Genomic DNA, 19,219 nt, shown 5'->3' with positions numbered 1-19,219 from the left:
TTTAGTCGGAGGTGGAAGTAGAATTTAATGGAAAAGTTTCCGTAATATAATTTTATAGTTCTCGTAATTTGCGGGAACTTCGTGAGCTGGGTACGGATTTTGGGAAAATTTGGAGGAGTAGGAAGGGATTGGTGGATATTTGGGGGTTGTAGGGTTTGGTAGATGGAAAATTAGGGATTTGGGGGTTGGGAATTGGAGTTTGGGAATTTGTGGTTTTGGGGAATTAAGAATTTGGGAATTTAGGGTTTTCATAGGTGGAAAATTAGAGATTTGGGGATTTGGGAATTTGGGAATATGGGGATTTGGAGATTTGGAGATTTGGGGATTTTGGAATTTTGGGATTTTGGGACTTGGGGATTTGAGGATTCGAAGATTTGGGGATTTTGGGATTTGGGGATTTGAGGATTCGAAGATTTGGGGATTTGGGGATTTTGGGATTTGGGGATTTGAGGATTCGAAAATTTGATAATTTGGTAATTTGGGAATTTGGGAATTTGGGAATTTGATAATTTGGTAATTTGGGAATTTGGGAATTTGGGAATTTGGGGATTCTGGGATTTGGGGAATTGAAGATTCGAAGATTTGAAAATTTGATAATTTGGTAATTTGGGGATTTGGAGATTTGGGGAATAGGGATTTTGGGGATTTAGGTATTTGTGTAGTTGAGAATTTGGGAACTTCCAAAATTTAGAAATGTAGGAAACTGGAAATTTGGAAATATAGGAATTAGGTAATTTGAAAACTTGAAAATCTGAGAGTTTGAGAATGTAGAAATAGGGAATTTGAACATTTGAAAAATTGCAAAATTGAAAAATTACAAAATTCAAGAATTAAAAAATTGAAAATCTAAAAATCCAAAATTTGAAAATTCGAAAATCTAAAAACCCAAAATTTGAAATTTCAAAAATCTAAAAATCCAAAATTTGAAAATTCAAAAACCTAAAAATACAAAATTTACAAAATTTGAAAATGCAAAAATTTGAAAACAATATTTCTCTGTCACAAGATTTTAGTTAGTTCTGACACTTTTCTCAACTTCCCTGAAAACGCATTATGGACAAAAAATTATGGATGAGATCAGTTGACAGTTGATACATTAATCACGGTCGAACGGAACTGAAATACCACTTGAATAGCTCCTTTGATACGGTTTCATGGAAACCCCCCATAGATCCTGTCACATATTATTACATCTCTGTCAGGAATTCGCTATCGGCAGAGATTTTAACATCCTTGATACACCCTTAAGGATTTGCATTCCTTATCATGCATTATCGATATTATCCACGTTTTTAGAATACCGTCAAATTTATTCTGTATAAAATTGAATATCAATAAAGCATCGATATAATGTATTATTGTATCCTTCAATATTTGCAAATTACAAAACATACAACTGTTTTTTGAATATATAATAAATTAATACATTAAGCATTATTCAAATTTGTAGAATAATTTGGAAAACTATTAATGTATTATCTGAAAGAATTTTGCTTTTAAATGTATTTAAACTTAATTGTTTAAAATAATTTTTCTTTAGACTTTTTCATAATTTACATGTGGAATAAAATAATTTAATAGATAACTAATGTAGGTAACTAATTTTTGTTTTCAATTTTTTTAATATTTTTTAACTGTGTTATATGAACACATACTGTGTCAGAAATGTAGGTTTCTAAAAATAATGCAACAAATTTTTTAAACTAAAATAACAACAATCTCAATATGAATTTTTGTATAAAAAATTGTTTAAAAATAATGTATCTGAATTTCACCCAAGAAAAGTGACATATTTGTTCAATTCTATTTGTAAAAAAAAATTATCGACTTATTTAAAATAATTTATTATTATAAAATATTGTTATTTATTTTGCTCAAAATGAAATAAAATAACAATGTATGAAATAAGATAAAGTATGTAACAATGTTTGAAATAAGTTAAAGTATGTAACAAAATAAATGTAACAACGTTACCTCATTAAGTAAAGTTATTCAACATCAGATATTAAATCGACAGAGAAACAAAAAGGTATGACGAAGCGAAACTAATTTAATAAAACAAGGTAAATAACAAGCAACGAGTAAGTAGCTTATCGGCTTATTGGCTCGAATCATCTTCAGAGTTTGTTTTTATACAAATTGTGGAAATATGTAGCTCCTGCATGGCTATCGGCCAACCTGAACCCGTTTTCGTGCTAAATTACCGAGCGAAGTAATATGCATTCGAGTATGAAAAGTTTCACGTGGATGAGAAATAAAGAGTATGTATTTTTAGTTGTCCCAGTTGAGTGCAATTGTTAAATATGCAAACGTCAATGGCGAAGTCACGGTAGACTATAATTAGAAAATATTCAAGTGGGCTCAAAACTTTTGCAGAAACCGGCTATTAAAAATAACTTAAATTGAACTTATAATTAAACTAAAATTTATTTCAATTTTAAATTATGTCAATCTTATTTTCATTTTGTTCTTTGGAAGTTTATTTCATTTTTTGTTTCGTTTCATTTTATTTATCAAAGTTTATTTCATTTTTTAAAGCATTGCTAAGGGTTTGGGCATTTGGGAATTTGGGGATTTGGGGATTTGGGGATTTGGAGATTTAGAGATTTGGAGATTTGGGAATTTGGGGACTTTTAGGTATTTGAGTGGTTGAGAATTTGGAAATTTAGGGTTTTGGTAGATGGAAAATTAGGAATTTGGAGATTTGAGGTTTTGGGTTTGGGATTTAAGGTTTGGTAACTTAGGGATTTGGGGATTTGGAAATTTGGAAATTTGGAAATTTGGAAATTTGGGAATTTGGGAATTTGGGAATTTGGGAATTTGGGGATTTGGGGATTTGGGGATTTGGGGATTTGGGGATTTGGGAATTCGAAGACATGGAAATTTGGTAATTTGGTGATTTGAGAATTTGGGGACTTTTAGGTACTTGAGTGTTTGAGAATTTGGAAATTTAGAGTTTTTGTAGATGGAAAATTAAGAATTTGGTGATTTGAGGTTTTGGGTTTGGGATTTAAGGTTTGGTAACTTAGGGATTTGTGGATTTGGGAATTTGGGAATGTGGGGATTCGAAGACATGGAAATTTGGTAATTTGGTGATTTGGGGATTTAGGGAGTAGGGATTTTGGAGATTTAGGTATTTGTATAGTTGAGAATTTGGAAACTTCCAAAATTTAGAAAAGTAGGAATTTGGAAATTTAGAATAGAATATTTGAAATGTTATTAAAAAAATGTACCTCAAAATGTCAATCAACATTTAATATTTAGTTAACATTTTCTGCAAATTATCAAAAATAAGTTCATCTTAAAAATTATTATAAAATTCACATGGAAAAATGTTCACAGAGAAACTTCTTTATTTATCAGATCATATAAAAAACTATAAAGAAAATCTTAATATACCATTCACGTAAAAATAATAAACTTTCATTCTGCATAAAAAAATTAACAATAAATATTGTATTAATAATAAAACGCATGTAACATGAAAGAAAACATATGACACATATGTGTACTCACTTTTGATTCGACCTGTATATCGCAGTTATATCGAAAATTACAGTTTGAATAATTCAGGACGGATTCGTAACGTGACCCAAATGAATTTTTGTCTCGGTAGATTTATGTCAGAAACCGGTGTGCGTCCTCTGATGAAAAAAAAGAAGAGAAAAAAAGGATACAAGAAAATGGAATCGTCACTTTTCGAGCATTGAATCGTAAATTCGCGCCGATTGTGTCACGCTCGATAAGCATGGCCAAAGTATTGAGCAGTTCCGTCGCAAATAAAAAACTCGAGCTTTCATTCCTGGTAAAAGAGCGAAGATTTTTTGACAAAGCGACTGAAAATTAAATTCTGCGTTATTGATGGTCCGATACCCCTATAAATCAAGCGATTTGACAAAAAGTTCACGTTGCTGAGGTCACGTCCATTCTCTGATATGTAGCGTTTCCATCAGACGGGAAATTTGTTAGTGTGGAAATTGTGAGAGGCGGGTCAGACGAATTTTTGGGTAAGAGGAGAATTTTGAAATTTCAAAAATTAAGGATTTGGGGATTTTTGGGAATCTTGGAAATTTTAGGAATTTTGGGAGTTTTGGGAATTTTAGGAATTTTGGAAATTTTGGGAATTTTAGGCATTTTAGGAATCTTAGAAATTTTGGAAATTTTGGGAATTTTGGGAATTTTGGGAATTTTGGGAATTTTGGGAATTTCGAGAATTTGGAGAATTTAAGAACTGGGGAATTTTAAAAATGGGAAATTTGAGAATTTGGAGAATTTGAGAATTGGGGAATTTGAGAATTTGGGGAATTTGAGAATTGGGGAATTTGAGAGTTTGGAAAATTTGAGAACTGGGGAATTTCAAAATTGGGAAATTTGAGTATTTGGTCATTTGAAAATTAGGAAATTTGAGAATTGGGGAACTTGAGAGTTTGGAAAATTTGAGAACTGGGGAATTTCAAAATTGGGAAATTTGAGTATTTGGTCATTTGAAAATTAGGAAATTTGAGAATTGGGGAATTTGAAAATTTGGGAATTTCAGAATTGAGGAATATGAGAATTGGGGAATTTGATAATTAGGGAATTTAAGAGCTTGGGGAATTTGAGAATTTGGTCATTTGAGAATTAGGAAATTTGAGAATTGGAGTATTTGAGAATTAGGGAATTTAAGAATTGGGGAATTTGAAAATTGGTAAAAATTTTGAACTTCACATATTATACTTGACCTACTAAAATTTACAATTACACATCTACTCATAAACTTCACATATTATACTTGATTCTCCAAAATCTATAATTACACATCTACTCATGAATTTCACATATTATACTTGATCTCCTAAAATTTCCAATTTCACATCTACCCATCAACTTCACATATTATACTTGATCCCCCAAAATCTGTAATTACACATCTACTCATCAACTTCACATATTATACTTGATCCCTTAAACTCTATAATTACCCACTCATTAACTCCACATATTATACTTGATTTCCCAAAATTTACAATTCAGTGCTCATCAACTTCAGATATTATACTTGATCCTCCAAAATCTGTAATTACACATCTATTCATCAACTCCCCATACTACACTCAACCCCCCAAAATTACCTACCTACTCAATAACTTACCTACCTACATCCCCCAACAAACAAAATCCCCTCAAAAAACTAAAATTTCTTCCTCTACTTCTCAGGTCGCGTGGGTTTCTCTAAGTCGGAACCGGCGATAGCAGAGCCTCGCTCAAAATGAGTGTTCTAAACATGGATTCGGAGAACCGGGTGGTTCTGAACGTGGGTGGTATCCGGCATGAGACGTACAAGGCGACCCTGAAGAAGATCCCCGCGACGAGGCTGTCGAAGCTGACCGAGGCCCTCGGTAACTACGACCCCATCCTGAACGAATACTTCTTCGACAGACATCCGGGGGTCTTTGCCCAGGTGCTCAATTACTATCGCACTGGGAAACTTCACTATCCGACGGATGTTTGTGGACCACTGTTCGAAGAGGAACTGGACTTCTGGGGTCTGGATTCCAACCAGGTGGAGCCATGTTGCTGGATGACCTACACTCAGGTATATACGCACTGTAAGGAATTCTTGCCTTGAGGTTTCTTGTTTCGTTACTTAGAAGTAGATGCAGTTTTACCGGGTATCGATGCAGATTTTGTTTTATTATTTTGGATATTTTTTATTCTTTTTGTGGTGTATTGATTTTGGATTATTTGGTTAGGTTATGTAATTCGATTCAAATTTAATTATATAATACGAAAGACTTCTGAGGGATTTTTGGTTTTTGGTTGAAGATGGTGTGGATTATGTCATTTTTGAACTATTAGGTTAGTTTTAGTTACTATTAGGTTAGGTTAGGTTAGTTTTGAACTGTTAGGTTAAGTTAGATTATATAGTTAAGAAGACTCTTTCGAACATTTTTAAATTTTAGTGCCAGATACTGTGTAAAATATATGAGTCACTTTTGAACTATTAGGTTAGGTTAGACTGTACAGTTAAGAAGACTCTTTGAAACATTTTGATGTTTTAATTTAAGATGCTATGTAAGGTATATGAGTAGCTATTGAACTATTAGGTCAAGTTAGATTTTATCACTTTTGAACTAGCTGGTCAGGTTAGGTTATATCGTTAAAATCATTCTTCAGTACAATTTCTGTAGTTAGCTTGAGATGCTGTATATGATGGTCCTATCATTTTTGAAGTATTTGGTCACGTTAGGTTAGGTTAGGTTGTGACTATATTATATATATTATATTACATTATATACATTATTATTTTATATTCAGTTAAATATTAACAATGTTTAATTCTTCAAATAGAGCATATATATATATATACAATTTTTAAATAGGACATGTATAGGTGTGACAAATATGTGAATCTCTAAAAATGAGCATATATATGTGTATTAAAAATGAAATAGGTAAAGTAATGCACTGCTTAATCTGCATCGATAATCAACACGGTAAAAATCGCATTTTTCAATAAACTTATGTGAATGTGTTCGTTTCGTTTTGTTCATAATACTGTTTTAATATTCAGTCTAGATCAATAATCGCTAACATGAAGCATTGCACTATGAGAGCAGTGTGACACAAGTGCCGTCAATTTTCTTTCACCATTCAACTAATATGTACATACACAATGATAATGATAAAATATTGATTATACGATAATATCTGTATTATATAGTCGGCATGCTTCTTATTTATATTATTGTTTTATCTTGGCATCTTTTAACCTTAATAAGGTTCATAACCTCAATAAAGTTCTATTTTCTATTATTTTGAGTTCTTGTTATTTCTCACATTGACTCTGAAAATTTTTAAGTTTTCAAAGAATGTAATAAGGTTCTACTTTTTATTGTTTTCAATTTTTATTATTTTTAACGTGGACTTAAAACTTTCAATTTTTTTTAAGTAAGCAACTTCAAGTGCAACTTTGTGTTCTGTTCAGTTTTTATTATTTATTACATTGACTCTGAATGTTCTCAATTTTTCATAGAATGCAACATCACTAAAGTTTCATTTTGTATTATCTTCGTTTCTTGTTATTTTTCACATGGACTTCTTCAATTTTTTCTAAGGAATGCAACTTCAATAAGGTTCCACTTTCCATCGTTTTGAATTTTTATTATTTCTAAAAAAAATGCAACAAACGATCAAGTAAAATAAACAGTAACACCACTTATTTTCTTCAATAATCACCAATTTCCATATCATAATTCTCTCGCATAATTCTCCGAAAAATTATACGAGAGACGATACTAAATACACAAGCAATCACCAAACATTAAATATATAAATTAATGCAAAAATGATGAAATGACAAAATAAATTAAAATTAAACGAACTCAGTGCTCCCATGAGATCGAGAATATGAAATCAGAATTATACACGTATCAAATATTCATCAGCAGAATTTTTCGTCGAAATTCACGTGGTTGTGTATGCTAACAGAGGAGAAAAGTCGAGGAACTATTAAAACCGAACGACAAACTTTGAGAACGTATTCAAAATGCCTTTACCAGAATTTCTACTGCGATAGGAGTACTTAAAAGACTTCGACAGTCGTTAGTTCAGTGAATCGAAACCTGTACTTTTGCGAAAAGCGGAACTTTCGAACAACTGCTGTAACTGTCGTTACAACTCATGGAATTCGTATGGAAGTTAGTGCAAGTTGCTTTTTGGAAACTTTGGAGTAATCGGAAACGTTGCAGATTAGGGAGATTTGGGGAACTGGAAATTTGAGGATTTTTGGAGATTTTTAGGAATTTTGGGATTTGGGGATTTTGGAGAATTTAGGGATTTAGGTATCTTGTGGATTTGGAGATTTTGAAGGATTTGCGGATTTTGGGGGAGATTTGGGTATTTAGGGATTTAGTGATTTTGGAGACTTGCAAATTTTGTAATTTGGAAATTAGGGGATTTGGTGGGTTTAGGAATTTAGGGATTTGGGGATTTTGGGGAATTGAGGGATTTAGGTATTTTGGGGGATTTGGGGATTTGGAGATTTGGGAATTTTTGTGAATTTGTGGATTTTTCGGGATGTGGGGGATTTGGAGATTTGGGAGTTTTTGAGGATTTTCGGATTTTGGGGGATTTTTGGGGATTTGACTATTTAGGGATTTAGTGATTTTGGGGAATTTAGGGATTTAGGTATTTTGGGGGATTTGGGGATTTGGGGATTTGGGGATTTGGGGATTTGGGGATTTGGGGATTTGGGGATTTAGAGATTTAAGGAATTTTTGTGAATTTGTGAATTTTTGGGGATGTTGGGGGATTTGGAGATTTGGGAATTTTTAAGGATTTGCGAATTTTGGGTGATTTTTGGAGATTTGGGTATTTAGGGATTTAGTGATTTTGAAGACTTGCAAATTTTGTAATTTGGAAATTAAGGGATTTGGGGGTTTGGGAGTTTGGGAATTTGGGGATTTGGAGATTTGAAGATTAAAATATTTGAAATTTAGGAATTTGTAAATGTAGAAACTAGGGAATTTAGGAATTTATGATGTTGAATCTAGGGAATTTATAAATTTAATTGAATATAGGAAATTTTCGAATTTATGGTGCAAGGATTAGGGAATCTAAGGAATTTAAAAATTTAATAATGTAAGACCTAGGGAATTCAGGAATTTATTATATTTCAAACATTCCAATCTTCAAAATTCTATCATAACGCCTATATCTGTAAATAGTCTTTGAATTTATATATTTCATAAAAATAACAATATTATCTGAATATTTAAATAATATAATATGAAAACATAATGTGAAAATATTATACGAATTGCATGAACACGCAGAGAATATACCATACGCATTTGCATCTCAGCTTTAATATGTATTCATGAATTAAATAAACGACTGCATGAATATCGAAACTGAGTTCGTTAAAAATTTTTATCACGATTTATTGACTGATAAAATATTACCGACGAAACGATGTACTTGCTGCGTACAACTATATAATTTTCAACTATTATCGAATTTCATTCGCTTTTATTCTTGACATCATTTTCATATCCTGAAATATAAATTTCAGAGGAACGAAGGAAACAATATGCAATTTATTTCAACGGCTCGTTCGTTTTCATCGATCCCAGAATGGAAACGTCATTTGTTTCGAATTCTGCGCTAACAAAATTAATTTTCGTACGAATAATAGAGGGGTAGTTGTGAAATCGTAATAATTGATTCCATAAAATCGGTTTGGGATATGAAACAAATGTATGAACTGGTTATACAAATTAATCGCTGGTGATATATGCTAATTGTGAAGATTGAATTTTGTATGCAGGAGAGGGTTCTTGATTGTTTGTGACAATTGTGTAAGGAAATAATAATAATACTTGTTAACTGTTAACTATTTTGTTGAATAACTCTTTGTGAAAAGTATATGAAAATGTGTTAAAAATACATTTTAATTAATTATTGAAATGTTACGAGGTATTATAAATATTACTTTACATTTATTAAAACATGAATAATTTTAAATGAAGAAATTCATACTTTTAAATAATGAAAAATGAATAAAAATCTTAAGTGAAAAATGAATTAAAGTCATAAGAGAAATTAACAATAATTTGGCACAAGAAAAATAATTAATAATGTTGTTAAATAAGAAAGCTAAATAACAATTTCAACTAAACAAAATGAACAATAATTTGAAACAAAGAAATGAGTAGCAATTTTGAATAAAAAAATGTAACATCTTTAAAGTAATAATTCTTGTTTTAACCAAATGGTACAAACTTGTAACATAAAATAAAAAACAATTCTTGTAAGGTTTGAAATTGTTAATTTATAAAATATCAATAAATTTTACATATCGAAACGAAATGCATTTTAGGGAAAATATAAATTATGTAGCAATTATTAATTTAGTAAATGGTGATGGAGGGTTTGGGAGAGGGGTGCAGAGGGTGGACCAATTACTCCATCAGCCACTCATTCATCATATAAATTGGAATAGACTAAGGAATATTTGAAATTAAAATTTCGTGAAATTTTATTAAAACATCCTCCATTACCGTATTAATGTTAGAACATGTTTGTAATTCATGTAGACACGATTTAATATTCTTTTGCTGCTTTTCGCAGAACTTTTGTTTCGTTTCAAAAATGCTATCAAATTCTTGACACATAATAAAATATTTTCTTCCAAAACTTTTCTTTTCTTCAACTTTATAAATTTTGCAAAATTTAATCATAGTCTCAATACATCATAGCGAAAGCACTAATTCAATAAAATTTCATAAATTCGAAATTAAACTTTAGTAAGAACTTGAACTATGCAGATAATGTATGCAAATACTGTCCTGAAGAATGCAAATTAATTTGTTGACCACAATTATATTTATTGAACTTCATCAAATTTGAAAAGAATTTAAATCATCGTTACTAGTTGATCAGTCATAAAGATAGGAAGTTAATAATTCCGAATCCTCATAGATCTTTCATAACCAACAGCTTCTTCATACTTGTATCCGGTGCATCAGCATGACAATGGGTACGTCAATTCGGTTGTCTCGTACGCCGTGTGCTAGTTTCCATAAATCGATAATTGTGCGTGCACTGTACAATTTTCAAGGAAAAAAGTGTGCATCGAATCTGCGTCTGTAAAACATGCGGCAGAAATTGATTTTATTGTATGCCCATTTGCAATTCTTCAAATATCAGGATGATATTAATTTGTTAGTATATTGAATTGCATTTTAAGAGCGGTGGTCCTGTTATTGTATGTTAAGCGATATTTCAGGCATGCAATTTTCAAATTTTTATTTTATTTTATTCTTTTATTTTTGAATTTTAAAATGTTCAAATTTTAAAATTTGCAAGTTTTCAAGTTTTCGAGTTTTCAAGTTTTCGAGTTTTCAAGTTTTCGAGTTTTCAAGTTTTCGAGTTTTCAAGTTTTCAAGTTTTCAAGTTTTCAAGTTTCCAAATTTCCAAATTCCCAATTTCCCAAATTCCTAAATTCCCAATTTCCCAATTTCCCAATTTCCCAAATTCCTAAACTCCCAATTCCCCAATTTACCAATTTCCCAAATTTCCCAAATCCCAACGTCCCCAAATTCCAACGTCCCCAAATCCCAACGTCCCCAAATCCCAACGTCCCCAAATCCCAACGTCCCCAAATCCCCACGTCCCCAAATCCCCACGTCCCCAAATCCCCACGTCCCCAAATCCCCACGTCCCCAAATCCCCACGTCCCCAAATCCCCACGTCCCCAAATCCCCACGTCCCCAAATCCCCACGTCCCCAAATCCCCACGTCCCCAAATCCCCACGTCCCCAAATCCCCACGTCCCCAAATCCCCACGTCCCCAAATTCCAATATCCCTAAATCCCCACCTTGCCAAATCCCTACATCCCCAAATCCCTACCTTCCCAAATTCCCATATTCCAAAATTCTCACATCCCCAAATCCCTACCTCCCCAAATTCCTACATTCCCGAACACCTACACTTCCAAATCCCTACCTTCCCAAATTCCTACATTCCCGAATACCTACACTTCCAAATCCCTACCTTCCCAAATCCCTCCACTCCCAAATTCCCATATTCCAAAATTCTCACACATCCAAATTGCTACAGCCCCAAATCGCTGTATTCCCAAATTCCCACATCTCCAAATCGGTACAACCCAAGTAGCTACGGCACAATTGGTCAGAATAGAAAAATGGACGCCACTCGCACGTATTTTCGGCAGTAGATTGGCTCTCGCGGTCACGCACACCAATTAGGCGAAAAACAATGACAGTCTTGAAACGTCTCTCAAGTGAGATGCTACTTGCGTTTAGCAGTTATTATTATTATTCTGATTTGTACGTCACTGGAAGCGTCCATAGACTTTCTTTTACTTCGTATCACGCGCCAACTCATGGGCTGACATCCGTCCATCATTTCTCCCAACTGATATATTTTTCCTATTACACAGTACAACTGGGTCACAAGACCCAGTGGATCAAATCACCTTCTCACACACCAATAATTCTACATTAATTCTATAACATCTAAATTATTACCTATTCAGTCTCATTCTAACCCTGAACACCATGTAAAGTCGATAGAAAGCACCCCAGCTGATGGGAAAGTTTTTTGAATTCCCAGCTATAATTAACCAGTAACGATCGATTGTTTCATCGGTTATCTACTAATCAATGACCTGATAGACTATCTTTCATCGCTCTGTTTACGATATTAAATAATTCGTTTGAAATCATCGAATGCCCCGAAGATTGCGGATGGAGTTAGTCAGGAAATGGCCATACTTTCGTAATTGTTTGCCCTAGGCAAACGGGGTTCTTGCCCCGGGATACTTATTCGAGTCTCGGTCGCAGGAGACTCAAATATGCAACAATTTACACAATCTCATTGTAGACTTTTCATTTCCATTTTTTCAAACTCTAAACTGTCCGTTTTAATATCACTTTTCTGAAATACCTGCACCCTGGAGGCTGAGAGTACTCGCACTTTTTAAACTTTAAATGAACGCGAATCAAAGATTTATAAAACTATGTAATTTGTTTGATGTTGATAGAAAGTGTGCAATTTTAGTGTTTGAAGATGTGTAATTTTATTTTATGAGGATTTATAATTTTATTGTTTAAAGATGCTTAATTTTATTGTTAAAGACAATTTTATCGTTCAAAGGTGTATAATATTATTGTTAAAGACATATAATTTTATTATTCGAAGATGTATAATTTTATTGTTTGAATATGTATAATTTTATTGTTTGAATATGTATAATTTTATTGTTTGAATATGTATGATTTTATTGTTTGAAAAAGAGTTATTTTACTATTTAGGAAAAAAATATTTGTACTGTTTGAAAGACGTATAATTTCCTCATTTAAAACTATATAATTTTACTGTTTAAAAATTAAATTTAAATTTAAATTCTTCAATCACAATTAATAACAATTTTTAAAAAATGTATAAATATATCCATAATAAAAATATGTAAAATATTATTTTTGAAAAGTGAACATAGTATTTCTTGATTCAGTGATGTACTTCCAACTATAAAAATCTTCAGATTAACAATTTTAATGTATAATTTAATTAATAAGTATTTTTAACATTATCAAATCTGGGTCAATATTACCCCAGTATTAAGTTACTTATCTCTCCACTTCTAAATCTTGTAAAACTTTCTCTTACTTATCAAGCACATCAGATTTCGTACCCCTGCTTATCTACCTTAACCAATTGGCAATGTTCTAACAGAAATGAGCATCATTTGCAACGGTAATGCTCGATTCGGAAGGAAAAAAGGGAAGGTCGAATATTTATGGAAGGGTCTTACAAAAAGCCGAACGGTGTCTAGGGAGAATACCCTTGGATTTTGATTAAACACCAATGATTTGTGACGGTGAATGTAAATAAAATGGCGGGCTTCGGAGTCTGGTTTTTCGGTGGAATTTATTAGGTTATTTGTTCGTTCATCGAAGGAGAAAATTAAATTAATTATATTAAGACATTAAGTTAATTGTATTGTATCTTTCTGTTTCTTTTAAAAATTGATAATTAACAATAATTGCAAATAATATTAACTCAATGCAAAATTTAATAATATAATTTTGAAACTAATATCTTTGCTGGCATATACTTTTTACTTCAAAAAATGTATACAGAGAAGTTAATTTAATTATCAAACTAATTAGAAGTTTAATTATCCAGTGACAATTAAATCAATGATAATTAAACTTCTAATCAAATTTATTAGATTGAATAAATTAATCAAATTCATTAGAAATTTAATTATCCAGTGACAATTGAAGACAAAATTTGTTATTTATCTTTGTTAACAATATTATCTAACTTTTGCAATAATTATCTAACATTTGTAATAATTTGAATAGTTACTTGCGATAGTTATTGTACAACTATTTGCATCTATATTTTTAATAATAAAATTTGTCAAAATAATTATTGTACATCTATTTGAAATAATATTAACAACAATAGCTATTGTATAATTTCTAATAATATCTCTAACAATAACATTTGCCTAACAATTGTCAATAAAATTATTATAATTGTTATCAATAATATAGTTACAATTCTTGTCAATAAAAACAGTTATCAAATTTATCTCAAAAAGCTATATGTGTCTTTCGAATCAAAATAATAGGTTGTTAAAGTTTGCTAATTGCCAAACGATTTACAATAAAATCAGTTAAGGAGAGTCATATAATTTACACATTGTTGAAAATCACACAACTCGTATCATAATAGTACTGCGTACTCTATCGTGACACCAGAATATTAAGATGTTATCTACAAGTCGCCGTAAACGTGATAAAATCTCTTTGTTCGTAATATGGATACATATTCATTGTACATAAACAACATTGTAATTCATTCGTTAGTCGCAAGTCTGCTACTACAAAAATAACTCCATTCTTTAATTAGGTTAATAGTATCAATTTATAGATGACTTATTTTATCGTACACTGATATATCGAATGATTGAAGTAATTATTTATGGGTCTCTTAATTGCCCTTCAAATTTAAAATTTGTTTAAAATAATATTATATATATATAATTTTTAATTTGTATATTCATTGTGTATAATTGTTTTAATGTATGTGGTTGGCGGTTTGAAAGATATTTAGTATAAAAATTTCGTTATGATTTGTATTTTGTTAGAGGAGAGGTTCGATATTTCCCTGCGTCGGGGGCTCTAGGGCGGAGCAAATCATATTTTCTCTATAACAGCAGTAATAATTGAATAAAGGAAAAATAAAGAGTAATAGAATGCTAAATAAATAAATCTAGTATTTCTACATTTATTGCAATCGTGGATATACAATTTTTATTAACTAGAAATTTCTGTAACAAAATATTATAAAATACTTAGAAATATTCTGAAACATTCTTATATTTTGAAATACTCTGAAATATTCTTATATTTTAAAATATTCTGAAATTTTTAATATTATAAAATATTCTCTATAAAAATTATTATAATTCTTACAAAAAATTCGAACAAAAATATTACTAAACAAAATATTAAAAGACATTAATCTTACTAATAAACTTCTTATTTTGTTAATAACATATGAATATCCAACAAACATCCAATACATAAAATTATTTATTCATAATTGAATTCCATCGCGTACCTATAATTTCACTACAAATTCCCTGCAGTAGTTTTGTTGCCTTCAAATGTACCCAATAAAAATGTTTAGCAAACCACATTCAATTCAGAGGAAAACTTCATACGTTTTTCCACTATATTTTATTGGTTCAAGCTCCCAAAATTCGATCTGCATTTTTTTTTTTCTATTAAATCGATGGGAAAATGAATATCAGTTTATCGAGTAAAGCGATATTCGGTAAAAAATTTCTCCCGTAGAACGAAAATACGATCCGTCGTCTATGTACATGTGTTCGTTATCGTAGTAAACGAGGTTGACAAAAACGTATCGTATTACGTGATTCGATTTAGTTACGTGTTGATATTACAGTTATTTTTACAGCAATATTCCCATTTCAAAGACTTAAGTTCAGACAATTTTTATAAGGAGAATATGTTATTAAAAAGGAGAATATGTGTGTGTTATATTGAGACATATACTTTTAACTCAAGATTATTTTTAAGATTTCACAAGATTTTTACAACAATAGATCTTCACATTCCTAGATCCCTATGTCCCCCAATTCCAATATCCCTAGATCCCTACGTCCTCCAATTCCTGCGTTCTCCGATTCCTACGTCCCTCAATTTCTACGCACCTCAATTCCTACGTCCTTCCATCTCCACGTCCCTAGATCCTTACGTCCCCCAATTTCTACGCACCCCAATTTCTACGTCCCTCGATCTCCACGTCCCTAGATCCCTACGTCCCCCAATTTCTACGCACCCCAATTCCTACGTCCCTAGATCCCTACGTGCCCTAATTTCTACGCACCCCAATTCCTACGTCCCTCGATCTCCACGTCCCTAGATCCCTACGTCCCCCAATTTCTACGCACCCCAATTCCTACATCCCTAGATCCCTATGTGCCCTAATTTCTACGCACCCCAATTCCTACGTCCCTCGATCTCCACGTCCCTCAATTTCTACGCACCCCAATTCCTACGTCCCTCGATCCCTATGTGCCCCAATTTCTACGCACCCCAATTCCTACGTCCCTCGATCTCCACGTCCCTAGATCCCTACGTCCCCCAATTTCTACGCACCCCAATTCCTACGTCCCTATATCCCTACGTCCCCCGATCTCTATGTATGTCCCCAGAGCACTAAATCTCTTGATCCCTACGTCCCTAAATCCCTACATCCCCCGATCCCTATGTCCCCAGATCCCAGCATCCCCCGATCCCTATATCTCTAAATCCCTACATCCCCCCATCCCAACATTTTTAGATCCCTATCCCCCTAAATCCCTATGCCTCCCTAAATGTCTCCACACCTAAATGCCCACATCCCTAAACTTCATTTAACAAAAGAAAACTAACATGATGAACATAGATGAACATTTCTAGTATATCCAAACGAAAATATCTCCTAAAAAATGCAACTTACATATGCATAAACGTATGCATAAATCACGAGACATATATTTAAACGGGGAATTGCGGAACAAAAGCAATTGTTACAAATACTGGAATAAAATATCGCACGAATCTCTTGCAAGGTAGATTGCAACGTTCGTTCTGAAAATTTGAAAGAAACCCATAAATTTCTCTCGTTGAACGAACAAGATTCGTGAATTTCAAGATTGGATGCGAGACTATGATTTAGCGAGGAATCTTGCGTAACGTTCCCCAAGCGGATCATTCGCAGTTTGCCGTTGTTCATAAATATTTAAGAGCGTAATCTTCTTATTCGTACGGTTGTTCTAACGCGTTAAAGAGATGGCGCGAGAGTGACTTATGGACGTCGTTGACTTCTTGATGACGATTTTAGGCAGATGTTAGTAGAGGTAGGTTAGCAAAGATATTCGGTATCTTAACCTTGATGATATAATTCAAGGTCATTGAAATTAGTGAAGCGGATGCTGTTTCATAAAGGAAAATCATGTTCAAGACATTTTTACAAATATCTCTGAAATGAAGGCTTATCGGAGCTTGCATGTGGAGAGAGAAATTGTTCAGAATGGTGTCCTTGACAACATATTTCAAGGTCATCGAAATCGGTAAAGCGTATACTCTTCTATAGATGAGTACCATGTTCAAGACATTTTTGCGATTATCTCTAAAATGAAGGCCTATTGAAACTTTCATGTGGTAAGAGAAATTGTTCAGAATGATGTCCTTGACAATATATTTCAAGGTCATTGAAATCGGTTAATCGTATGCTCTTCTATAAAGGAGTACCCTCTTCAAGACATTTTTATAAATATCTCTAAAATGAAGGCCTATTGAAACTTGCACGTAGAGAGAAAAATTGTTCAGTATTATGTCCTTGATAACATATTTCAAGGTCATCGAAATCGGTAAAGCCTATGACCTCCCATAAATAATTACCATTTTCAAAATATTTTTGCGAATATCTGTGAAAATAAGGCTTAACGGTGTATATATGTATAGAGAAAAATTGTTCAGCATTATGTCCTTGATAACATATTTCAAGGTCGTTGAAATCGGTAAAGCCTATGGCCTCCCATAAATAATTACCGTGTTCAAAATATTTTTTCTAATATCTCTGAAATGAAGACCTAACGGTGCTCATATGTATAGAGAAAATTTCTTCAGAATAATATCCTTGATAACATATTTCAAGGTCATTGAAATCGGTAAAGCTTATGTCCTCCTATAAACAATTACCATATTCACATTATTTTTATTAATATCTCTAAAACTAAGGCCTAACAGTACTTACATATAGAGAGAAAATTTGTTCAGAATAATATCCTAAACAATATATTTCAAGCTCATAAAAATCAGTAAAGTTTGTCTAATAAAAACCTGCTTGATAAAATCCCCATCTCAACAAATACCATTTATATACTATTTTCAAACCTTGTTACATATATAGATAAAAAGATCTGCCATTGGTGTTATAATTGAACCATACACACGATCACACCTCCAATGTCGTATTCTAATCGGGTCGTGTACGTACTTCATCGTTCCACCTCGTGATGTATCGCATTCGCCAAAGTCCAGAAACTACGGTCTCGCGGTAATATTCAAATGCGGACCGCCGCAATCGTAGCATACCATTCCACGAGTCTCTCGTACATTGTACATTATCGAAATTGTCAATCGACGTTCAATTATCCCCAAAGTACCGAACCGTTGATCGAATTATTCACAGAATTGCGGGGCCACGAGGCCGGCTGTTTTCTACGTTTCGTTCGGAATTACTGTCATTTTTAACGCTTACTATTGGTCAGCGAATTCGTCGAAGTCTTTGTGAACGTTTCAAACTTCATTTGAGAGCAATACAGATTTTTTATAATTTAATACAAAAAATAGTAATATTTTTACATTTTAATTTTTATTTCTATTTAAGGTCATGAAGGACTTTACCACAAAGGACTTTATGATCTCAAAGTTCTTATTTACATTAAATTAAAATTACAATGCCATCGCATTAAAAATTCTTCCATTTTAAAAATTCTTCCTCCTAAAATCTCAATAACACCCTAAATTGTCTCAAATCCCCCAAAATCAATTAAAATTATCCCCAGCATCGTTAACGACATGACAAAAGACGAATAACGTGCAATCAGATTTAAAACCCCTTTCTCGATCAATTAATCGGGGAAACAATTTCGTCGATCGCTGGCGTAGAAACACGAAACGTAATAAGCGAATTCCCAATGGAGTCGGGGAAAATGAGGCCGTCCAGAAAAACGAGAACGAATTTGCCGGTGATTAGGATTAACCGTGAGACGAAGGTGCGAACCCCACCGGGACAGTTCATTGAATAGCCAGCGTGTTGAAATGCAGCTCGCGTACGTTCGAAATTCGATAAACTATGTTTGCTGACGAGATTAATTTCGTCGGTTTATTTGTCCGACCTGATTCGATTGTAATTTATTTATTATCAGACAGAGGATCGCGTACTGAGCTCACCGTGCCAAGTGAGGAAACAATTGAAACTCATACGTGCTTCGTGAGAAACTATCTTCCTATAATCTGGGATGGTGAATGGAAATGGGTGCATTTGTGAAATTGTATACTCAATTTTCGGGTTATAAGATCTATAGATTAGTGGATTTGATGGCTGATTATTTAGGTC

General features: G+C 32.5%; 1 protein-coding gene across 1 annotated transcript in view; it reads left to right on the top strand.

The window, feature by feature from the left end:
• LOC100880378 (Shaker cognate w) overlaps positions 1–19,219 on the top strand; it is a 71,833-nt gene that overhangs the window by 29,244 nt on the left and 23,370 nt on the right. Inside the window, exon 2 of the mRNA XM_076532493.1 lies at positions 5,197–5,575. Coding sequence (XP_076388608.1) covers positions 5,249–5,575 — 327 coding nt within the window. The 5' untranslated portion in view covers positions 5,197–5,248. The remainder of the gene's footprint in view (positions 1–5,196; positions 5,576–19,219) is intronic.

Source organism: Megachile rotundata, chromosome 6 (assembly GCF_050947335.1).
Source record: "Megachile rotundata isolate GNS110a chromosome 6, iyMegRotu1, whole genome shotgun sequence".
Taxonomy (NCBI): domain Eukaryota; kingdom Metazoa; phylum Arthropoda; class Insecta; order Hymenoptera; family Megachilidae; genus Megachile; species Megachile rotundata.
Note: the sequence above shows the minus strand (reverse complement) of the source record. Positions and strands in the feature narration are given on the sequence as shown.